General features: G+C 43.9%; 1 protein-coding gene across 1 annotated transcript in view; it reads left to right on the top strand.

Annotated features, from left to right (window-relative positions):
- Positions 1-25,518, top strand: part of PARM1 (prostate androgen-regulated mucin-like protein 1) — a 129,923-nt gene that overhangs the window by 58,757 nt on the left and 45,648 nt on the right. The window contains exon 2 of the mRNA XM_081586752.1: positions 19,930-20,631. Within this exon, the coding sequence (XP_081442878.1) occupies positions 19,930-20,631 (702 nt within the window). The remainder of the gene's footprint in view (positions 1-19,929; positions 20,632-25,518) is intronic.

The raw sequence follows: 25,518 nt of genomic DNA, 5'->3' as shown, positions 1-25,518 counted from the left end.
TATAGGATTAATAAGTCTAAACAGCTCATGTACAGCATGACAACTATTGTTAATAATACTGTATTGAGTTCTGGAAATTTGCTAAGAGAGTAGACTTCAGGTGTTCTCATCACACACCAAATATGGTAAGAAGAAGAAGATATGTTAGTTTGCCTGACCATATTAATCATGTCATATTGTGTATATGTCTATCTAATCATGATGTTGTATACCTTAAATATATGCAATTCTAATTTATTTTATTGGAATATAATTGCTTTAAAATGTTGTTAATTTTTACTGTACAACAATGTGAATACGCTATATATATACCTATACCCCCACCCTCTTAGACCTCCCTCCCACCCCTCTAGGTCATCACAGAACATCGAGCTGAGCTCCCTGTACTATACAGCAGCTTCCCACTAGTTATCCATTTTACACATGCTACTGTATATCTGTCAGGGCTACTCTCTCATTTTGTCCCATCTCTCCTTACCCTCCTCAAAAGTCCACTTGCCTGTTCTCTATGTTTCTGTCTCTGTTCCTGCCCTGCAAATAGGTTCATCAGTACAACTTTCCTAGATTCTATACATATGGTTAATATATGATATTTGTTTTTCTCTTTCTGACTTACTTCACTCTGTATGGAAGACTCTAGATTCATCCACATCACTACAAATGACCCAGTTTCATTCCTTTTTCATGGCTGGGTAATTGTCCATTCAGAAAACTAAGATCATGGCATCTGGTCCCATCACTTCATGGGAAATAGATGGGGAAACAGTGGAAACAGTGTCAGACTTTATTTTGGGTGGCTCCAAAATCACTGCAGATGGTGATTGCAGCCATGAAATTAAAAGACACTTACTCCTTGGAAGGAAAGTCATGACCAACCTAGACAACATATTAAAAAGCAGAGACATTACTTTGTCAACAAAGGTCCGTCTAGTCCAGGCTATGGTTTTTCCAGTAGTCATGTATGGATGTGAGAGTTGGATGGTGAAGAAAGCTGAGTGCTGAAGAATGAGAGTCCCTTGGATTGCAAGGAGATCCAACCAGTCCATCCTAAAGGAGATCAGTCCTGGGTGTTATTGGAAGGACGGATGTTGAAGCTGAAACTCCAATACTTTGGCCACCTCATGCGAAGGGTTGACTCATTGGAAAAGACCCTGATGCTGGGAAGGATTGGGGCAGGAGGAGAAGGGGACGACAGAGGATGAATGGCTGGATGGCATCACCGACTCGATGGACGTGAGTTTGGGCAAACTCCAGGAGTTGGTGATGGACAGGGAGGCCTGGCGTGCTGCGATTCATGGGGTCACAAAGAGTCGGACACGACTGAGCGACTGAACTAAACTGTACTGAATAGTCCATTGTATATATGTACCACATCTTCTTTGCCTATTCATCTGTTGAAGGCTATTTAGGCTGCTTTCATGTCCTGGCTATTGTAAATAGTGTTGTAAAGAAATAAATAAAATAACTTGGATAAGGGGAAAGTGAAACTGAAAGTCACTTAGTCGTGTTCAACTCTTTGCAACCTCACAGACTATACAGTCCATGGAATTCTCCAGGCCAGAATACTCGAGTGGGTAGCCTTTCCCTTCTCCAGGGAATCTTCCCAACCCAGGGATCGAACCCAGGTCTCCCACATTGCAGACAGATTCCTTACCAGCTGAGCCACAAGGGAAGCCCAGATAAGGGGAAGGATGACGACAAAAATAAAACCAGAGGAGCTGGTTGGATGGGGAAGGAAACACAGTTGATAGACTTACTGACTTTGAGGGCAAAACTCAAAAGGCTAGAGTTAGAGGACTGTAACACAGGGAAGAATGCCAGACTGGTTATTTATACCTGGGAATTACTGTTGAAATAAAGCCATGAGGTAGAACTGCCTCTGCCTCCAGTTCAGCCTGTGTGCGTATAGAGGGACCCTTTCTAATCCCAGCATCGCCAGAGGGAACTCAGGAATAGATGAAAGAAGTGGTTCATGAGGTACAGGATAGGCAGTGTTACTTTTTGAATAATTCTTTTCTAAGCAGCAACACTTATAAATGTATTCTAAATAAGTAAACCCAAAGCAAAATCATTCTTCACGTTGAGCTACCAGCAGAGCCAATTTTTATCCATCTTGCGCAGTTCACCCAAGTTAGCTCATGTCTCCAGAGTCTGTCCTTCCAGATTGACATGTTTAATTGCATCTATCAGCAGTGGCTGTGGAGTAACATTTTAATGGATCCCAAAGATTTTTGTCAGAAGATGCTGTGCTTCAGTAATGGTGCCAGTGGTGCCTCCCCAGTTGGCATTGCTGATGCTTTTCCTAGCAGAGGACCTGCTCCTGCAGGCATTTAAGAGATACTGAAGGTAACAGCAATTGGACATTGGTTAATAAATGAAACCAACTCTGAAAATGATGTTTATGTGGCTGTGTGTACTTGAGTAGTGATTTATGTTATTTTAAGCTGGAGGTACGAATTCTGTGAGTAAAGAGAGTAACCTGCTGCCTTCTGGAGTCATGAATATCTTAGGGAACAAGACCATGAGAAGATCTGAATTTTTAGGCAAATTAAAGTCAACATGCTTTACACAGGTGACAAATTAGGTGGTAATTAATTGCATTAAATGAGGATTCACCATGGAATTCCTTCAAACAGCTTCTTCCCCTCATTGCTTAATGTACTTGATTAAAATTCATTACCCACAACATCTCTTACATAAAGCATGGTTCCTCATATCAATTTCAGTGGATTTTGTTCATTAGGAGGCATATTTCTGCAGAGGAGATTCACCCCTGCAGGGTGAATAGATTACCCTCATCACACATAACCGGAAACAAGGTTGTGTCCACCCTTAGCTTGTTCTCTTCGTATCTTCATGTGAGCTCTTTTGCAAATGTACCTGGAACTTCCTAATGACAAACTCCTGTTCTTCCAGCCCCTTCTCTTTATTTGAGAACAAAGGGGCACCCAGTTGCCAATCCCCGGAGATGGTCCATCTATCTTTGAGTGCATATCAGGGTTGGGCCACTCCAGGAGACAGTAAAACACCAGATCCTCTCCTGGAGTCTCTGATGATGAGTAGGGCCTTCCTGCACATGATTCCATCCACAGCTGGCATGTTCCTTCCAGGTCTAGTTCTGAAAATGAGCTCTCTCAGCGGAGAGGCTAAGCACAGCATTGAGGGTCCCTTATGGGGAAATGGGTTAATAATCCCACTATAGGGAAAGTGGTTCTCAAAGAGGAGAACTGCTCATCCAAGGAACGATGGCCTCAACACCCATGAAAACAGATAGACTTCAGGGCTGCAGATTATACCTCTGCATGTCCAGCTTAGAACTTGATTCGAGTGAGGAGCAACTTCATTCTCACCCATTTGAATACAGAGTTCCAAAGAAAAACAAGAAGAGATAAGAAAGCCTTCCTCAGCGATCAATGCAAAGAAATAGAGGAAAACAATAGAATGGGAAAGACTAGAGATCTCTTCAAGAAAATTAGAGATACCAAGGGAACATTTCATGCAAAGATGGGCTCAATAAAGGACAGAAATGGCATGGACCTAACAGAAGCAGAAGCTATTAAGAAGAGGTGGCAAGAATACACAGAAGAACAGTACGAAAAAGATCTTCATGACCCAGATAATCACGATGGTGTGATCACTCACCTAGAGCCAGACATCCTGGAATGTGAAGTCAAGTGGGCCTTAGAAAGCATCACTATGAACAAAGCTAGTGGAGGTGATGGAATTCCGGTGGAGCTATTTCAAATCCTGAAAGATGATGCTGTGAAAGTGCAGCACTCAATATGCCAGCAAATATGGAAAACTCAGCAGTGGCCACAGGACTGGAAAAGGTCAGTTTTCATTCCAATCCCAAAGAAAGGCAATGCCAAAGAATGCTCAAACTACTGCATAATTGCACTCATCTCACTTGCTAGTAAAGTAATGCTTAAAATTCTCCAAGCCAGGCTTCAGCAATACATGAACTGTGAACTTCCAGATGTTCAAGCTGGTTTTAGGAAAGGCAGAGGAACCAGAGATCAAATTGCCAACATCCACTGGATCATCGAAAAAGCAAGAGAGTTCCAGAAAAACATCTACCTCTGCTTTATTGACTATGCCAGAGCCTTTGAATGTGTGGATCACAATAAACTGTGGAAAATTCTGAAAGAGACGGGAATACCAGACCATCTGACTTGCCACTTGAGAAATCTGTAGGCAGGTCAGGAAGCAACAGTTATAACTGGACATGGAACAACAGACTGGTTCCAAATAGGAAAAGGAGTACATCAAGGCTGTATATTGTCACCCTACTTATTTAACTTATATGCAGAGTACATCATGTGAAACGCTGGGCTGAAGGAAGCACAAATTGGAATCAAGATTGCCGGGAGAAATATCAGTAACCTCAGATATGCAGATGACACCACCCTTATGGCAGAAAGTGAAGAAGAACTAAAGAGCTTCTTGATGAAAGTGAAAGAGGAGAGTGGAAAGGTTGGCTTAAAGCTCAACATTCAGAAAACTAAGATCATGGCATCTGGTCCCATCACTTCATGGGAAATAGATGGGGAAACAGTGGAAACAGTGTCAGACTTTATTTTTGGGGGCTCCAAAATCACTGCAGATGGTGATTGCAGCCATGAAATTAAAAGACGCTTACTCCTTGGAAGGAAAGTTATGACCAACCTAGACAGCATACTAAAAAGCAGAGACATTACTTTGCCAACAAAGGTCCTTCTAGTCAAGGCTATGGTTTTTCCATTGGTCATGTATGGATGTGAGAGTTGGACTATAAAGAAAGCTGAGCGCCGCAGAATTGATGCTTTTGAACTGTGGTGTTGGAGAAGACTCTTGAGAGTCCCTTGGACTGCAAGGAGATCCAACCAGTCCATCCTAAAGGAAATCAGTCCTGGGTGTTCTTTGGAAGGACTGATGTTGAAGCTGAAACTCCAATACTTTGGCCACCTGATGCGAAGAGCTGACTTATTGGAAAAGACCCTGATGCAGGGAAAGATTGAGGCAGGAGAAGAAGGGGATGACAGAGGATGAGATGGCTGGATGGCATCACCGACACACTGGACATGGGTTTGGTTGGACTCTGGGAGTTGGTGATGGACTGGGAGGCCTGGCGTGCTGTGGTTCATGGGGTCGCAAAAAGTCGGACACGACTGAGCGACTGAAATGAACTGAACTGTGAGGTCAGAGATCCTTAGACTCTAGGAAATCTGCCCTGATGCCATAAGTTTTTAAGCCTGCAGTTTTAGTGTAGTTTTTGCTGTTTAGGAGATAGCTCGAAAGCCAGAAAGAGGATTAAAGGGTAGAAATAATTAATGAATATGGGTGGCTCAGACAGCAAAGAATCTACCTGCAATGCAGGAGACTGGAGTTTGATTCCTGGGGCAGGAAGATCTCTTGGAGAAAAAAATAGCAACCACTCCAGTATTCTTGCCTGGAAAATCCCATGGACAGAAGAGGCTGGTGGGTACAGTCCATGGGGTTGCAAAGAGTCAGACAGGACTGAGCACACACACGCACACACACACACACACACACACCACACACACACACACACCACACACACACACCATACACACACACACCACACACACAAACATAAAGGCCCGTAAGCATTAACATGCATGAGAGGAAAATAGAGTCAAATTGCAGCTGTCAGAAGAAAGCCTATATAAAATATAAAACAAATTTCTCTCTCTTCCTGTTTGCTTCATCCATATAGCCTAGATACCTGGGTGCCTTGGTCAGAGCAGGCACTCAATACTTATTTGTTGAATTGGACCTAGACAAACAAAAGTCTAACTGAATTTTAAAAAAATAGATTGCTAAGGGATGTTGAAAATTTAAAATCAAGAGTAGGTTGCCATTCTGCTGAGTGTGTCTAACTTACATCTCAAGGCTCTGACCCAGGTGGGCCAGCTTGTGTAACAATAACAAGTCCGGGGTCCCTGATTGTTTTTGAGGGGTCTTTGTTCTACTTCCTCAGCCTGCTGCAGTCACCTAGCCTCAAGTGTATTCTTATCAAGACTGTGTTCTTGCACTGTTGGTGGGAATGTAAATTGATACAGCTACTATGGAGAATAGTATGGAGATTCCTTAAGAAACTAGGAATAAAACTAGCATATGATCCAGCAATCCCACTACTGGGCATATACGTTAGAAAACCATAATTCAAAAAGACTCATGTACCCAATGTTCACTGAAGCACTGTTTACAATAGCCAGGTCATGGAAGCAACCAAGATGTCCATCAACCAATTAATGGATAAAGAAGTTGTGGTACATACACACCGTGGAATATTACCCAGCCATAAAAAGGAATGAAATCGGGTCACTTGCAGTGAGGTGGATGAACCTAGAGTCGGTCATATAGAGTGAAGTAAGTCAGAAAGAGAAAAACAAAAATCATATATTAACCATATATATGGAGTCAAGAAAAATGTACTGATGAACCTATTTGCAGGGCAGGAACAGAGACCCAGACATAGAGAACAGATTCATGGACACAGCGGGGGAAAGAGAGGGTGGGACCATTTGAGAAAGTGACCATGTGTAAAATAGATAGCTAGCGGGAAGCTGCTATATAGCACAGCGAGCTCAGCCCAGTGCTCTGTGATGACCTAGAGGGGAAGGATGAGGAGGTTGGAGGGAAGCTCAAGAATGTAGCTGATACACATTATTGTACAACTGAAACTAACACATTATAAACTAATTATCCTCCAACTTGAAAAAAAACAACATGCTGAAAACTGTCCCACAAACTTTATGAACTGTATTTTTTAAGAAGGTGGAAAATACAAATCACATTTAGCTATGGTTTTTTTTCTGATATGTTCTGTGGGTTTTTGAGGCAGCTCAGCTTTCATAGGCATTAGCCGAGAGACTATCTCCAGGAACGCTGACAGGTCCAGTTGCTCATTGCTCTGTTGAAGAATGTCGGAAGTACTCCATTCCTGAGGCTCATAGCTGATGCCAGGAGGAGGAATAGTGTCTCTTTAAAGATGCCTATTGAAAATCATTAGCAGATTAAAGAAGATGAAGGCATTTGGACCCAAGTTCCAATTAAACAGATCCACATAATAACCTAGTATTTATTGAGCTCTTACTTTGTGCCTGGCATTGTGATAAGCATTTTACAGGGTCTGTCATCTATACTGCTAATAATGGAAACTCTGAACAACACTGTAATCCCCAAAGGCATGTGTTGTTTATTTAATAGGAACTCTGAAGTTTGACATTCTAGTCCTGTCATGGCAAGATCAATAGTATCATCAAGGAAAAAGGTTCTTTCTGTCTTTCACTTCCACCTGCCCCAGTGGATTGACTTTCATCCTTGGCTTCACAGGATGGTTGCCACTGTGCCAGACATCACATCTACATTAAAGGGAAGAAGTGGGAGGGACAAGTAGGCACCAAGAGAGTTTCTCTTTCTTACATATTCTTTTTATGAGGAAGTGAAATTTCTCCAGAAGCCCCTTAGGTTATATCTTATCAACCTCATTTTGTGGAACTGGGACACATAGACATCTCTGGGTACAAAGGAGGCTAGGAAGGGGGCATTCAGCTTTTACAGTTTCGGTAGGGAGGCTAGCAGAAGGGGTGAGGCATGACTATTGGGTTAGTCAATCAACAGTGTCTGCCTTATATAGATTATTTATTTAACCCTCACAATAACTCTGTGAATGAAAGTACTGGTATTATCCCAAGTTGGCAAATGAGGCAATCCCCTTCTCCAGGGGATCTTCCCGACCCAGGGATCAAAACCTGGTCTCCTGCATTGCAGGCAATTTCTTTACCATTTGAGCCACCTGGGAAGCCCTTCTATTACAATAACTCTGTGAATGGAGATACTGTTATTATCCCAAGTTGGCAAATGAGGAGATAGTAATTAACAGGCTTGCCCAAGGTCATGCAGCAAATAAGTGGTCTAGCTATTAGCTAGATGGTAAAGAAGCCCATCTTTAAAGGTTATTGAGATAGATGACCTTCTAGGGTTTGAATCCCAGTCCTACTTTCCAGTTCTATATACTGGGAAGTTATTTAACCTCCTTCTGCCTCAGTTTTCTCACTTGTCAAATGGGGGTGATAATAATTATCCTAGGTTTTTTGCGAGGATTAAGTGACTTAATACTTGAAAAGTATTACAGGTATTAAAAGTATTACAGTATTAATGCCTTTTAATGAGCATTAGAGAAATGTTAACTAAGAAGCTGTGAAGCAAGCATCTTCATTTATAGTAACCCTAAGCTGGAAATAGCCCACCTGTGCACCATTGGTAAAATGGATGATTAAATCGTGGTGCTTCTGTGCTGTGCTGGACTGTGCTGAGTCGCTCAGTCGTGTCCAACTCTTTGCGACCCCATGGACTATAGCCCGCCAGGCTCCTCTGTCCGTGGAATTTTCCAGGCAAGAATACTGGAGTGGATAGGCATTCCCTTCTCCAGGGCATCTTCCTGATCCAGGGATCAAACCTGAATCTCTTGCATCTCCTGAATTGGCAGGCAGGTTCATTACCACTGAGTCACCATAATTTGGTAATAAACTGTGGTATATTCATGCAGTTGAATGCTATCAGCAATGGGAAATGATGAGTTGTTAACACCCAGCAACATAAGAGAGTCTCATAGTGAGTGAAAGAATCCAGACAGGAAAGAGGGCACACCGTATGCCTCCATTGATGTGAAGTTCAAAAACAGGGAAAGCTAATCTCTAGTGATGAAAGTTAGAACAAGTTTTCTTCAGAGGATTATGTCTGTGAGAAAGTATGAGGGAAACTTTCCGGGGTGCTGGAAAGTTTTTGTATCTTGATCTTAGTGGTGCTTATCCAGGTATATGTATATTTGTGTGTGTGTGTGTGTAAAAATTCACTGATTATGCACTTAAGATGTATACCTTTTATTATACATAAGTTATATTTCTATTCAATATTTTAAGAGGACATGAATTTTTTTTAAAAGATGCTAGGAATCATAACCATTTGTGCTGACTGGCATCTTTGCTGAAAACCCTTAGAAGAAAATGTTGGCAGGAAGAGAAGAGAGGTCCACCAATATCATGGGTCATTCGTCTTCTCTGAGAAAGCTCCCACCACCCCCTCCCACAGCCCAGGAAACTTGCTCTGAATCACATTCTCAGTCTGGGAGATGCGTCTGCACTGGAGCCATCCCTGCCCTCTTGCGTAACTCCTAGGTGATCAGTGGTCAGCTTTGGTGGTGAGACAAATGGGAATGCATTTCATGGGTGTTAACCCTGTGAATAGTCAGGTTGCCTACAGATTTGCCAGTCAGAATGCCTGTATACGTCAACCTGGAATCCCCCCCAACAACTCCACTAACCAGGACTGTCCTGTCAAGGGCAGATTTCCAAGAAGGCATGGGTGGAGCACCCACTGAGCTGGAGACAAAGTGGTGGGGAGAAGTAGACAAGGACATTTAAGCTAAGAAAGCACCAGGGTGGCCCCAGCTCTTTGGATAATTCCTAGCTTCCAAAAGGTCCTCTGAAGGAAACGGTTCAGAATCAAAGCAGACTGATACTACAGACTTTCTTAAGTTCTGATACTTCCTAGTGGCTGCAGGGTATGAGAAATGACTTGATTGTGATTTGGACCTAGGGGGCAAAGAGGTGTTGGGGACAGAGAAGGAAAGGGTATGACCTTTGACCAGACAAGAAATCACCACATTTTGTGACACCTGAACACAAAGACTTTTTTTTTTTTTTTTGCCATTTCAATTTCATGTGAGAAATTTTTTTTGGAAATTTCAGTAACCAACTGAGCGAACAGGACAGTGATGGGGAGCTGGATTGGGCCCCTGGACCAGAGGCTGTGGCTCGAAGTAGGCATGGGGAGGAGGGACTCACGGCCTCCCCTCTGGGTCACCAGAGGAGGGGCTGCCTTTGTTTAAAGCTGATCACCACGGATCACTCAAGATGCTCCCTGCACACTCCCTCCCTCCCCTCTGCCTTAGGAATGCCTGAAAATCCCTTCAGAAAACCGAAGCCTGGGGGATCGAAGCCTGCCCACCAAGGCTGCCTGAGAAGCCGGGTCAGTCTCCATCCTCGGCTCATTTGAGCCCAGGTCGGGCTTCGGCTGGCGCTGCCCCAGCACATCCTTGGTCCCCGTAGTGTCCAGTCACCAGAGGGATCCCCACAGAAGGCTGCAGGGTCCAGGTGGAGCACAGGCTGGGCCACAGACACGACGTCTCAGTCTGTAACAGCAGCGCATTCTCTGTGTGGGCCTTTGTGTGCACTCTTGCCCTGAGCTCCACACGCGCTGGGACTAGGCCCACTGCAGAAGGCACCACCATTGTTCAGAAGATCCCCCGCCACCTGAAGGAGGCATCAAGTCATTTTCCTCTCCCATCCCGCTACCCACCCCGTACCCACCTTAACTACAAAGCAGCCGAAGAGAAGGCACTCGCCCTCCCTACATCGTCTCTCTCTCCAGCGCTCCACCCTGAGACACCCCAATATGGCTCCTCCAGTATTTCGGGTATCTCTTGGCATCTGTGCTCAGCACTGCCTCCTCCTGAGGCCGACCACCATAGTCTACCCCCAACTTAAAGGTAATGACTTCGGGGGAGCATTTGACTGACAAAGACAGCAGCTGCTTCTGGTGAAAAGAAAATTTTTTAAAAATGATGTATTTTTTCTTCCCCAGGAAGCACAGCTTTCTTCACAAATGTTATTCTGTCAATTAGCATGCACAGCCCCCACAGGGAGCTTGGTGATAACGTGAGTCCAGATAGAGAAGCTGAGTCATACTCCATGTCTGCAGGTTCTGATTCAGTGGCTGGAAAACAGAAGGTCTCTTCCTCTTTTGGGACTAGAACTGGATCTCATTTCCACCAATGAAACTCTCAGGAGGATGTGGCTCTTCTCCTTCAAACAAACATCTTCTTAAAAACAGTTTGATGGCTTTGGGGCATATACATTCTGTCTAGACATATGAGAGCTCTCAAAAACCATATGGTTGGACCAGACTCTGATTAGTAATGGTTTTGCAGATGTTAAATGAACCTTCTGGAGTGTTGGGTACCCTTAGCAGCCCAACCAAACACGACATGGGGAATTTTTGTCAGTGTGAGGAATCCAAACAGTAGCTTTGCTCAACCTAAGCAACATTAAGACCTAGCTTATATGTTAAAATATACATATTGTTTTAAGATTCTTTCATACTCTTTCTCACTCAAATACTTGCTAAAGTTTAGTCCATTCAGTGCCAGGATGGTGAGGACCGCCTGTGTTTGGGCCAGTTGATTGACAGGCCAGCATTTTAAAAGCTGGTGACTGTGGTCTATATCATGCACAAAAAGAAGACCTCCCTGCTGTTTCCAAGGTGAAAACAAGCAAGCAAAAAGTATGTTTAGAGAGCCATCCAAAATTTCCTTGGACCTGGTAGTTTTTATGAAGCTTAAAGACAAATCAAAAGGAAGATGCATTTCTGCTATCAAGGCCCAACAGATAAGCCAGAGAACATTTTCAATTTTCAAAGGGTAGAAAATCCAGGGTTTTACTGAATATTTATAGAGCACTTTCTCTGCCAGGAACATGAACAGCATGCTGTGGTCCCTGTTATTAGGGTTCCCAAACTGATAGGAGATAAGAATGGGAAGAAACGACTCAGTATAATGTGTGCTATGATTAGCCACACAGAGGAGAAGGGCTCATTCAAGTTGGGGGATATTCATAGAGGAGGTAAAGCTCCAGAGTTCTCAGGACTGGAGTAGGAAGAGGAAAGCCAGGGTGGGAAGAAGTGCAGATTCAAAGGCCGGGAGGAGGAAGACAGCCGATGTTTCAGAAATGCACGCTGATTCAGATTGCTAGAATCACAAGGCTCACCATGAGTGGGGTTGGGAGATCATCAAAGGTGTTATGTGTTGTGCCAAGGAGTTCACGGCTTATCCTGAGGCCATTAGAGAGCCAACAGCAGGATAAAACGGGAAGAAAAATTGTCACGTGGTCATGTAATTTTTTTAAAGCCCTCTCTAGTGACCCACGCTAGAGAATATATTAGGGGAGATAAAGGAAAACTGGTGTTTTTTTGCCTTTACAAACATGGTGCCCAGACTTCAAAGACATCCTTGCATTTCCCAGTACAGTACAGTGGGATGGTTGGTTATAAGATCAGCCTGGAGCCAGACAGTTTCAGGTTCAAACTCCAGCGGTGCCATGTTCTAGCTGCATGACCTTAGGGCGGATACTTAACTTTTTTAATCTTCTGTTTTGTCATCTGTGAAACCAAGATAACAATGGATATTACGATTGAATGGGATGATGCATGTGAAATGGTCAGCACAGTGCCCTTCATAGTGTCCTCAGCTCATTCTATCATACATTTATATGTTTATAGTTGAACTCCTATTATGGATCAGATAACGAGGATATGTGAGGAACAAATCCACTACAGCCCCTGCTCCATGTGAATCTTAGATTCTAAAGGGGAGTCATGCATTCAACATAGCTTTCCGTAAGCAAGTACGTAGTTACATGACAATTTCAGTGCTGTGACGTTAAAATACAAGATGCTCTGAGCACATAAGGGCTTGAGGCTGGAGATGGGGCATGGGGGTTGGATTTAGCAGGAAAATCAGCAAAGGCAAGTCTTAAGCTAGCACTGGCAAGATGAGCAGGAGAATCTCAGGCAGCCATGAGAGGGAGAGCTGTTTAGGCAGGAATAGAGTACAGTGAAAAGTCTGATGTGTTTTTGGGTCTAGTGGGGAGCAAGGCTGAAGAGGCAGACTGTGCTTGGATCCCAGAGAGCCTTCTAGATCTCAGTGGGGTCTTGGAGTTTTATCTTCTGTGCAGGCTTCCTTTCCTCCCCTCAGCCCTGCAGGGGGAGTGACATGGTCCAGTTGGCCTTGACTGTTAGCAGTTCCTTAGCAAGCAGACCTTTCAGCAGGGCTGGGACCTCTGCCAGGCAGGCCTGGCACGATCCCTCGAGACCGCGGGCAAAGGCACCCCTCGGGCTGACTTGGCAGCACAGGAGAGGGCTTGACTGTGTTTTGATCAAATTTCACCGAATTTGCCAAAGCTTTGTCACATGTTTTCTCAGGTACTTAACAAGCCAAGGGCAGGAGAGGACATGTTATGGGGGGGAGTAGGGGGTAGAGAACAGGTGAGAAACACAGGTAATCAGGCCACCTGGGACTTTGGCACTGGCCCAGTTTGCTGCTCACAAGACCCAGGAAGTGGCGACAGTTCAGGGCCCTCCTTGTCCACCGGCTGCCAATGTTGCCACCCTATGTTCTTGACACCCAGGCGGGCAGGAGGCAAGAGCATATGCGCGGAATGCAGACTCTCTACCCTGGAGCATCTTGTAATTCCCCTCAGTACCAGGAGACTTGCCTACGTGTTCCAGCCATCAGCTGCCAATCTCTCCTCTTAGCAATGCCAGAAATCCCAGCTCAAGCCAGACATGGTTTTTTTGTTGTTTGTTTTCACACATCAAAGGACAGTATACAATGGAAACATAACCTATCCAACAAGAATCTGCTTTTCTTCTGAGCAAAAATCTTTCAGCTAATCTTCTTCTTTTTGCTTTTAGGAATTTTTTAATTTATTTTTTTTAAGTGGAGTATAATTGCTTTACAATGTTGTATTAGTTTCTGTTGTACAACAAAGTGAATCAGCCGTATGTATACATATATCTCCTCCTCTTGAGCCTCCCTCCCACCCCATCCCCTCCCTATCCCACCCCTCCAGGTCATATCCCACCCCTCCAGAGCCCCGAGCTGAGCTCCCTGTGCTATACAGCGGTCTGTCGTACAGAGTGAAGTCAAAAAGAAAACAGCAAATATCGTATATTAACACATGTATGGAGTCTAGAAAAATGGTATTGATGAACCCATTTGCAGGGCAGGAATAGAGACTCAGACATAGAGAACTGATTTGCGGACACAGAGCGGGAAGAAGAGAGTGGGACAAATTGAGAGAATGGCACTGTTGGCTGTTCTTGCATAAAACTTTTAACCCGACCAAACTTCAGGAAGGACTTCCATTTGTACATTTACAAGGAAGAATTTCAGATTAAGTCACACTTCTAGCCATCATACCCCTGGATCTCTCACTTGAGCCAAGTATAAGAGATTTCCTTCCTTGAGTCACTCCATTTCAGACATGTGAGCCTGTTACTGCCTGGGTAGGGACATAGTGTGTGGCAAAGTCACCTCTAATTTAGAGAATAATGGGTTCAGTGTCTTCATTCTATTTACTCTGCCATTTTCGCAAGGAAATATTGGAACTAATTCTTTTCTTCAGAGGAAACTGGCTCTGGAAAATGGGTGGGAAAATGTATGGGCTACTGCATTATTTGGGGTTTTTTTTTTTTTTTACTTTTTTTTCCATTTTAATGACTTCTTTTGAAGTATAGTTGATTTTTATTTATTTATTTATTTATTGTTGTTGTTGTTGTTGTTTGTTTGTTTTTAGTTCTACCAGTTTATTGCTACCAACCCATCTCCCTCCACCCTCATGCACGCATGCTCAGTCATGTAACCCCATGGACTGCAGCCCACCAGGCTCCTCTGTCCATGGACTTTTCCAGGCAAGAATACTGGAGTGGGTTGCCATTTCCTTCTCCATGAAGTATAGTTGATTTTTAATATCGTGGTAGTTTCAAATATACAGTTAAGTGATTCAGTTATATGTATATCTATTCTTTTTCGGGTTCTTTCCCCATAGAGATTATTACAAAATATTGAGTATAGATCCCTGTGCTATACAATAGGCCCTTGTTGGCACATAATTTTAACTTCTTGGCTTATTTTAACATGGGCTCCTCCTTGCTTACTCTGTAATGATAGTTGCTAAAGTATGTTCTACAGGCCTTTTTGAGGTCTTTCCGAGACTAGGCATAGTGTGGTGGTGGGGAGTTCTAATTCTGACCCTGTCTCTACATGATTTTCTTCAGGCAACACTGGCCAACATCTCCTCTTAAATGCGTAAGGTCAATTACATCACTTCCTCTCCTCGTGTCTGTTCCCTCATTTATCCAATGAGGGGTCATAATCATGTGTCACCTAGACCTTCTCTAGCACTAAAAATAGTTTTGAAATCCTGGGATACATCCTTAGCTGTTTGACTTAACCAATTTGATATTCTTGTGAACACACAAGTCCTACATATGAGAAAGCAGAAATCTTGTTTTCTTAGACTATCTCAGTGATTCTCAGTATTGAAGCCAATGGGATAGCATTTGAAGATGGAGCTTTGGGGAAGTAATTAGGATTAGACGATGATGGAGCCCTCATCATGGGATTAGTGTCCTTATAAGAAAAGACACCAGAGAGCTTTCTCCACACCTCCCAGCAGATACCAAGGAAGGGCGATGTGAAGACACAGCTAGAAGGTTGCCACTTACAAGCTCAGATGCAGTGCTTTTGCCAGAACCTGAATTGGCCCACATCTTGATTGGACTTCTCAGCCTCCAAACTGTGAGAAGTAAATTGCTATTGTTAAAGCCGCTTAGTCTATGATATTTTGTTCTGGCAGGCTGAGCCAGCTAGGACAGCAAACATTCTCTAGGGTAGTCATGGCACCTGAGCTTTGGATATCTTCATCCTGAAAGAAGATCCACCCTCATGTGTTCAGAGTAATGTGGAATGTACCATCAAATTAGGCAAATCAGAGGCTTTAATGCCTTGTTCACGTGAAGATGACCAGTGTTGGCCCACAATTTCTATGCATGGTTCTTTGTTAGGGGTAAGAATCATCTGAACTAAACCATAAAATACTCTAAGTGAGTGCTAAGTAGGTAGCCATGGGAAATGAACAACCACCACATTCCTCTTTGGAAGCAGGAAGGGCAGGAGTTATGAAAGTATATTAGTCAGAGTTAAACAAGAAAATGGGTGTCTCCAGCCACCAAACTTATTCCTGGAACATGTCCTTTTCAGCACTATAATGATTTCCATAGTACAGCTTTTAGCTCCCCTGGAAATGACAATGCAGGTGTCACCCTGAATATCATATACTTTAATGGTATCTTGCATGTTCTCATCCTTTCAGAACCAACTCAAATGTCATCTCTTCTGTGACTTTCCTAAATGTCATTTGAAAATGACTTTGTCTATTTTTGCATTCCACGGTCCCCATACAGAATCTATTCATCTTTCCTCGGGTCTCCCATTGCAACTTGCTTTTAATTCCATAATGTGCTGATCATATCATATTACACAGAGTTGGGTGCCCTTTCTGTCCTGCTAAATAGTGAATTCTCTGAGGGTGAGGTCAGGGACATAGAAACTACTCAATAAAACTTGAATGATTGAATGAAGTTGTGCTCCTTTGTATATAATGGATGACATTGCTCATTCATTGTAGATTTCCAAGACTGACTTAGCTGCCAGACAAAGTTTCTGTCTAACTCCATCTGCACATCTATTATATGATACTAAACAGTAGTTAAATGTTGTCAATTTTTTTTGGCCTCAGAATCTTTAATGAGTCACGGGAGCTACGAGGATGCAGAGCCAGTAAGTTCTAAGGTCACATAAGAAGATTCAATGTTTTCATAATATTTGTCCCAACTATTGTTTTGTCCCTGTTTCAAAGGCCTCATGACCTGCATTCATCCTGAAATTGTTGAGACTTCACAGCTGCCAAAAGTCCACCACAGTAACGTGGACTAATTTGGGAGGTCTGTATCCCAGTTTACTAAAAGAGTAACTCTCCTGTAGATTATGGTCTTCACCAACTCCTTTTAAATAAAATAAAACCAATTATTTTGACAACCGTCAAAGTGTGTGATTCACTTAAATATTGAGAAAACTGTGTTTTCCGGTTAGATTCTGTAGCACAACTTTGCATCAGTACTGAGCCCATCACACAGCTGAATGCCTACATCCCTCTGCATCCCTCTTTTCTCCCTTCCTCAGTGCTAAAATCTAGCCCATGTTTTTTTTTCTTATAAATCTTGATCATGTTTGGCTGTTACTTAATGCTGCCCCCAAGGAAGTCACCTCAGAGTTTGGAGAATTAAATAGTTGAAGGCCTAACAAGACTTTAGGCTTCCCAGGTGGCGTAGTGGTGAAGAACCCACCTGCCAATGCAGGAGACGTAAGAGACGAGGGTTCGATCCCTGGGTGAGGAAGATCCCCTGGAGGGCTCATGGTAACCCACTCCAGTATTCTTGCCTGGAAAATTCCATGGATGGAAGAGCCTGGTAGGCTACAGCCCATGGAATCACAAAGGGTCAGACACAACTGAGTGACTGAGCACGCACACAGTAACAAGACACTAGGCATCCATGTATGCGTGGTAGAAGGACAGAAGCTGACATTTTCAGCAAGGTTCCTACCTTCAAATAACAGTAGGAAGGCAGCTAGACCCAGGCAGCCATGGTGGATGTGGCCATACCCAATGGTGTGTAGAAAGGAGTAGAGAAATGTTGGGGTATTTTTTTAAATAAAATTCTTAAGTTAGATCATTTTTACGCTCTCCTTCTTTACCCCTCTCTTTTTTCCCTCCCTTCCTCCCTTATTTCTTTCCTTTTTCCTTCCCACAAGCACTTATTGAGCAGTTACAATGACCTAGGCCCTCTTCTAGGCCCAGAAGAAACAGCAGTGAGTAAGACCAGGTCCCTGCACCACCATGGAGCTTACTTTCTGGTGGGAGAGAGATATAATAGGCAGATAAACAATATGTAGTTTTAGAAGGAAACTATTTTATTTTATTAACTTTATGAAGAACAAAAAAGAGCAAAAGATGTGGTGGTTCCTCAAAATATTAAACATAGAATTACTATGTGTGGGGATTTAGTCACTAAGTTATGTCTAACTCTTGCAATCCCATGGACTGTAGCACACCAGACTCCTCTGTCCATAGGATTTGCCAGGCAAGAATATTGGAGTGAGTTGCCCTTTCCTTCTCCAGAGGATCTTCCCAACCCAGGGATCGAACCTGTGTCTCCTGCTTGACAGGTGAATTCTTTACCACTGACCTGATAGATAAAATTCCATTTTGGGGCATAGACCCCAAACAATTGAAGGCATGGTCCTAAACAGATATTTGTACACATATGAGTGTACACTATTCACAATAGCCAAAAGGTGGAAGCAGCCCAAGTGGCCATCACTGGCTGAATGAATAAACAAAATGTGGTGTCTACAATGGGATATTATTTAGCGTTCAGAAGGAAGGAAATTCTGGCATGTGCTATAACATGGATGAACTGTGATGATATTTTGCTAGTAAGTGAAATAAGTCAGAAACAAAAGGACAAGTATTGTATGATTCTATTTATATGAAGTACCTAAAGCAGTCAAATTCAAGAGATATAAAGTAGAATAGTGGTTTCCAGGGACTGGGGGAAGGGGAAAATAGAGAGTTATTTTTTCATGGGTACAGTTTGGGAAGAATAAAAGGTTCTGGAGATGGATGATAGTGATTGTTGAACAATAATGAAAATGTACTTGGGGCCAATGAACTATACACTTCAAAAATGGTTAAAACGTTAAATGTATATTTTAACACTAAAAAAGTTTTTTTAAACCTTGAAAAAAATAAGCAAGGGGCTGAAATAGGAATGACTTTGGCTAGGACTGTCTGGGAAGATTCGTCTAAGGAGGAGGTTAACATTTGAATAGAGATTAACTAGAATGATGAGAACATGGAATGACGACATAAGGGAATAGTTTTGGATTTTCTTCTAAGCATAACCTTGAGAGGGTTTTGATCAGTTTAAATCAGTTTGATTTATCACTTTAAAATATTACACTGGCTGCTATGTGAAAAGTAGACTGAAAGGAGGAAATCTGGAAGCTAGCAGACCAATTAAGAGATGGTGGCAGTTGTCTAGACAAGTGACTGGTGGCTCAGGTGATGTTGAGATGATAAGGGAGGTGGCGAGGAGTGACTGGATTCAGGTCTGTTTTCAAGGTACAGTCATCATGATTTGCTGATGGTTAGATGGAGGAGGGGCAGTGAGGGAAAGAGATGCATTAAGGATGGTATCTGTATTTTTAACTGAGTAACTGATTGAAAGGCCTTGCCATCCACTGAGATGGAAATGACTAGGGGAAAAGCTTGTTGGGAAATGGTAAGGGGTGTGGAGGGGCAATTGAGAGATGAGCTACATAAAAAGTGAAATCATAAACTCAGTGTCTAGCATAGTACAAGTAGATAGAAGCCATTTATTAAATACTTGAGTAGATGAATGAAACTGAATGGGATAAATGGAGGTAGGGAGGACAGAAGAAAGGAAACTAATTCCAAAATTTTATAAAATATGAAAAAATTGGCAAAACAATATGAAGGTAAAGACCCCAGGCTCAAATTTGGGAGAACCAGGTCCTAGTCTCAGAAAATGTTTCCAAACTTCAGATTCCTTCCTCTTCTCAGCTTTTAATCGGGGACCTCCCCCTTTCTTCTTTCACAGGAAATGTACTTACACCTTTACTCGCCCAAGTGGGCACGCCCATAACCAGGGCGTGCATCCCTGAGCCAGGTTGCAGAGCTCAGAACCCTGAAGCAGGGATCAACCAATCAGTGAGCACCCATGGCAAGGAAGAGCCAATCAGTGAGCCCCACCAGCTTTGCACTTCCCCAGACCCATCACATAGGATGGACCTCCCCGCAGGCCTTGTGGAACAACCCCTTTAACAGTCCAGACAAATTCTCATAAAGTCACTGCGGCAGAGTGTCTCAGTATTTAAGGGCATGGCTTTAAGCAAGCAGAGACAAGGCTAGTTCACGCCATATATTGGCTGAACTTGTGCATACTGACCCGCTAATTGCTCCAGCTGAGCTTTCAGGCTGGTTCCTATTGATAGTCACCAAGGGAGGGGAGAGCAATTAGTGGGAGGAAAATATTTTTAAAGTCACCTTCACAATTACAGAGGTACAGTGTAAAATGAAAAAGACTTATGAAAATACTGTAACACAGCCTTGCTGCGCACATTTTCACACATTAACCACTTTTGTCCTGGCTCTTCTACAGGGCTGAGGCTACAGAGCGTGTCTGCATCCATCCCCTCTACTGATTCTCTTCTGGCAGAGACCACCCCACCGACAGCCATCTGGACCAGCTCTCCGCAAAGCCCTCCTGCCTTCTCTACCGGTGGCCCGCCTAACAGCTCAGTCCTCCCAGATCCAACACTGGTCCCCACATCTGCACCCACAACGAACATCTCCACAGAGCCCAGAGAAGAGCAGTCCACCAGCCCCACCTCCAGCTGGGAGGGCACAGACACGGACCCTTCACCAACAAACAGTGGGGTCCACTTAACACCCACGCCCAAGGAACACACCTCAGACACTCCGGAGGCCAGCGTGCCCACTACAGGATCACACCCCCCTGCTGAGTCTCCTGCACTCACCTCCCCTCAAGCGCCAGCCTCATCGCCCTCACCCCCATCAACCTCACCACCTGAGGTTCCATCTGCCTCCATCAGCACCAGCCACAGCTCTGCTGAGACCAGCACTGAGCCTACAGGAACCCCAACCACACCAGAGTCCCACACGGAGGAGCACAGCTCCACTCACACACCTACTTCACATGCCTCAGCCGAGTCCATGCCCACGGAGGCCACGCCCCAAGCAACTGTGCCCCCCAAAGTAACCTGTATACTGGTAGACATGGAGACCACCACCACCTCCCCTGGGGTGATCATGCAAGAAGTGGAGCATGCGCTAAGTTCAGGTGAGTCTCTGGCTAGAACACATGTCCTTGACAACACTGAGATGCTCAGAATGCTGTTCAGTTAACCAGACACAATGGATTGAATTTGAATTTTGGAGTGCAACACCTGAGCTGAAGTATAATTCACAAGAATTTCCACAAGTGCAAAGTTTACTCTCAGTCTCTTAACAACTTCCCCATGATAGGTCATTAACTCTGGCCAGTCTTTATGATTTGTCTTCACATATGTCACAGGGAATGCAAATGAATGAGACTGGGTAGGCTAAGGGTTAACAGCATGACTTTGGGTAGAGCTTCCTAGGTTTCAATTCCAGCTCCTGACCTTGAGCAAATTACTTCATTTCTTTGTGCCTTGTTTTTCCCCATCTGTAAAATGGGGATAAAGAAGACTCTATCGTACATGGTTCTTGTGTAGATTAAATAAAATAACATACATAAGTGCTTAGAATAGTTCCTGGCAGGGAGTGTCAGTTGTTATTCAGTATGTTACTCAGGAAATGTCAGTTGTTATTATGATTGTGCTCAATGTTTCAATGCCATGTTTACCTCATGAAAACAGTTAAAGAAAGTAAGGTGGGGGTGGAAAGAATGCTTGCTATTTCAAGTCACTGATATATTTCATGAGAAAGACAGTACATTTTATGGAATGTCACATTTGTTTTTATTCTTCCAGCCACTCATAAAGTTGGTATTAGTTTTATCTTGATTTTGCAATCATGGAAATTATGACAGAGATTTAGGGTCTTTTCTGAGGTCACATGCATCTGAAATTGAGGGGAAATCTGTACCCTTTGGGATATTGGGCAGGAAAAGGCCTTAATGGGAACATTTAGCTTCTTGATTAAGAAATTGAGTTAAGAACAGCCAGAAGGTGAAAGAGAAAATGAGGCTTTAGCTCCTTGCCTTGGCCATCCTGCCAGGGGCATAGACTCAGAGGGGAATAATTGTGACTGAGTCACACAGGACCAGCTAGGGTCAAAGAAGTGGTTGTAACTGAAGAGAAATTAACATCTTCTAACAAACAATGAACAACCACTGTGAATGGAAATCGTGGTAAACGGTGGAGGGGGCAAGAAATAGAACTAAGATTGACAAGACATAACTTCTCGTAGAAGAGCTCATAGTTTACTAAGGGAAAAAGTCCAAAAGAATTGCAAATTCTTATTTCAAAGGTCCAGCATATATCAGTGAGAGTCCCTACAAGAGCCAGAGATATTAATATAATCAAACTGGGATAAAGGAATGAATTACAGAGTTACAGCTGGGACACAAGAAAACTGCTGCTAAGTCGCTTCAGTCGTGTCCGACTCTTTGTGACCCTATAGACTGTAGCCTACCAGGCTCCGCCATCCCTGGGATTCTCCAGGCAAGAACACTGGAGTGGGTTGCCATTTCCTTCTCCCATGCATGAAAGTGAAAAGTGAAAGTGAAGTCGCTCAGTCGTGTCCAACTTTTCGTGACCCCATGGACTGCAGCCTAACAGGCTCCTCTGTCCATGGGATTTTTCAGGCAAGAGTACTGGAGTGGGTTGCCATTGCAGGGGATCGTAATTGCAGAGCTGTCATAAGTCAGGCCTTGGAGGAGAGAAGGGTAAACCAGAACCCATAAGGTGAGTCCTGTAGAATAGACCACCTTGGGAGGGGCAGTGACTCAGGCGAGGGACAAAGCTAACTCAAGGTTAACTTCTGGAAGTGAAGGGGATGAATACTCTGCCCTCTCTCTCCCTCTGCCCTCTGATATACAGCCAGATGCCAAGGACGAGAAGCCCACTGTGGTCCATACAGTTCAGCCTCCTGGAGGGCGGGTCAGAGAGCAAAGTGGAAAAAGGTGGAGAGTGGATCTGGAAAGGAGAAAGGAGGAACTCACAGTTCAAAAATAGCTTCCTCTGTCCCCATTATCATCCTATTTGTACCTGCCGCTAGCACTTGGCACATTGCATTTAGATGTGTCCTTTCAAGAATTCACCTGCCAATCCAGTAGACATAAGGGTTGTGGGTTCAATCCCTGGGTCAGGAAGATGCCCTGGAGAAGGAAATGGCAACCCACTCCAGTATTCTTGCCTGGAGAATCCCATGGACAGAGGAGCCTGGCAGGCTACAGTCCATGGGGTCACAAAGAGCCAGACTGAAGTGACTTAGCATGCATGCACGTTTCTGTCTTTACTTTCTGCCACATCCCCACTTTCTGTCTCATGCTTTCCATGCTCTCAGCTGCCATGAACATCTCAAGCCTGGACTTGGTACCTGGACCAGAGTGGGTGTTGACTCAGTCCCTAACAAAGGTGCCATCCAAGGACAGGCTTGCCACCTGTGGTCCTGTCTCTTCTCTTTCCTAATTCAGACCTCGTCACATCCAGCATGGCATTGCTTCTTCAGTTTTCTAACTAGTCTCCCGTTCTCCACTCTCCACTCTCTCCTGTTCTGCCCTCTTCAGGGTATCATGGATGTGATGGACCAATATTCTGAGCACCTACTCTGAGTTTGGCATGCAAGAATCTCCCTAATCTGACACAACCTACTACTTTATTCAAGTCCCTCTTTTTTATAGGGAAGATTATCTAAGACAGACCTGTTCCACTGTTCTGTCTTGTATTTTAGACCATGTATCTTGATTTCCTCAACTCACAGCCAGCGAGGCTAAGAGACAAAAAATCAGTGACAGAGCTGGGTCATGCACCAGAAGGTTATAGTTTTAGGGAATATGGCCCCCAGTAGGAACTGCAGAGTGAATGAATCAAGGCACGATTGAATGACTGGAGGAGAAGGTGTGGCAGGTGAGAGGAAAATCCCTGAGCACAGCCAGTATACATTTCCTAGACCCAAGGGGGTTTATCCCTTATGATCTATTAAATCAAAGAATATTTATTTTGCATCCACCAGGACCCTATGCTTGATGCAAAGAAATACTAATAAGTAGAAGACCTGTCCTCTGAGATTTTATAGTTTTGTAGTTGTTCATTCACCAAGTCGTGTCTGACTCTTTGTAACTTCATGGACTGCAGCACACCAGGCTTCCCTGTCCTTTACTATTTCCCAGAGTTTGCTCAGACTCATGTCCACTGAGTCAGTGAGGTCATCCAACCATCTCATCTTCTGTTGCCCCCTTCTCCTCCTGCCCTCAATCTTTACCAGAACCAGGGTCTTTTCCATTGAATCAGCTCTTCGCATCAGGTGGCCAAAGTATTGGAGCTTCAGCTTCAGCATCAGTCCTTCCAGTGAATATTCAGGGTTGATTTCCTTTAGAATGGACTGGTTTATAGTTTAAGTTAAAAGAAAGAGCACAAGTAACACTTAACACTATTCCTTGTTTCTTTTTTTTAATATAATGCCATTTATTTAGAGCATCTTTCCTTTGAAGTGTGATTAATTATCCTTATTTTATTTACTCCAGTGCAGGAAGCACAATGAGGCTAAGTGACTGCATTTCAGACTCTTTTGTGACTATAAGGGCTACTCTGTTTCTTCTAGGGGATCCTTGCCCACAGTAATAGATATAAATGGTCATCTGACTTAAATTCTCCCATTCCCATTCATTTTAGTTCACTGATTCCTAAAATGTCGATGTTCACTCTTGCCATCTCCTCTTTGACCACTTCCAGTTTACCTTGATTCATGGACCTAACATTCCAGGTTCCTATGCAATATTGTTCTTTACAGCATCAGACATTACTTTCACCACCAGACACATCCACAGCTGGGCATCGTTTCCTTTGGTTTAGCCTCTTCTTTCCTTCTGGAGCTATTTCTCCACTCTTCTTATTGGACACCTACTGACCTGGGGGTCCCATCTTCCAGTGTCATATCTTTTTGCTTTTTCATACTGTTTCATACTGTTCATGAGTTGTAGGAGAGAAGGGAATTGGGACCCAAGGAGAAAACAGGGCAGGGTAGATTGAGGTGCTTGCGTGCTGCACACACCTGGGTCCCACAGCTGCAAGCACAGAACTTGCTCTTGTCGAGGTCTCCAGTCCCCTCCACATTGCCACCTCTGGGGGTTAATTCTCAGCCCTGGTATAATCCAACCTAGCACTGGACATGGATGGTCACTGCCCTTTCTGAAGCACTGTTTGCACTTGACCTCCAAGACACCTCTCTCTTGGTTCGTCACTTACCTGGCCGGCTGCTCCTTCCCAATGCCTGTGGCCTTACTTCACCCCCTCACCTTTCTACACTGGATCACCCCAGGGCCAACACTGTCTTCCTTTCCCCCCAGCCTCTCCACACTCCTTTTCTCCCCACACTCCCCACACGATGACCTCATCCTGCCTCCTGACTGAAATGCCATCCACATGCTGATAACCCAGAGATGTGAAATTCTATCCCTGTTTTGTTTCATTGAACTAAAGACATGTCAACACCCAGCTGTCGACGAACTCATGGTCTCCACTTGGGTGGCTCTTGGGTGGCTCACATGTCCTGTGGATCAGGTGAACTGCTGATTTTCTCACCCCTCCGTCCGCTCCTCTCTCAGAAACCACGGGCTAATCCTAGACTCTTTTCTCACATACGCTGCCTCCGGTCTCAGAATTTCCCCTCATCCCGCCGTCCTCTCTCACATGTGGGACGTGAACACCCTGTAACTGATCTCACTACTCACCCCATCTTCACCAGAGAGATGCTTTTCAAGACCCAGGAAAGATCCTGTCCTCCTTGGCTTTAACACTCTGTCTGCTTGTGCTTTACTTTTAACTTTTTAATTTTATATTGGAGTATGGTCGATTAACAGTGTTGTGATAGTTTCAGGTGCACAGCAGAGCGACTCAGCCACACATATTCATGTATCCATTCTCCCCTAAACTCCCTTCCATCTAGGCTGTCACATGACATCAAGCAGTGTTCCCTATGCTATATAATAGGTACATACTGCTTATAGCAGTGTGTACATGTC

The sequence above is a fragment of the Giraffa tippelskirchi genome, chromosome 1, assembly GCF_054371585.1.
Source record: "Giraffa tippelskirchi isolate mGirTip1 chromosome 1, T2T-mGirTip1v1.2.pri, whole genome shotgun sequence".
NCBI classification, from domain to species: Eukaryota; Metazoa; Chordata; class Mammalia; order Artiodactyla; family Giraffidae; genus Giraffa; species Giraffa tippelskirchi.
The sequence above is the reverse complement of the archived record's forward strand: the minus strand, read 5'-3'. Positions and strand labels throughout refer to the sequence as shown.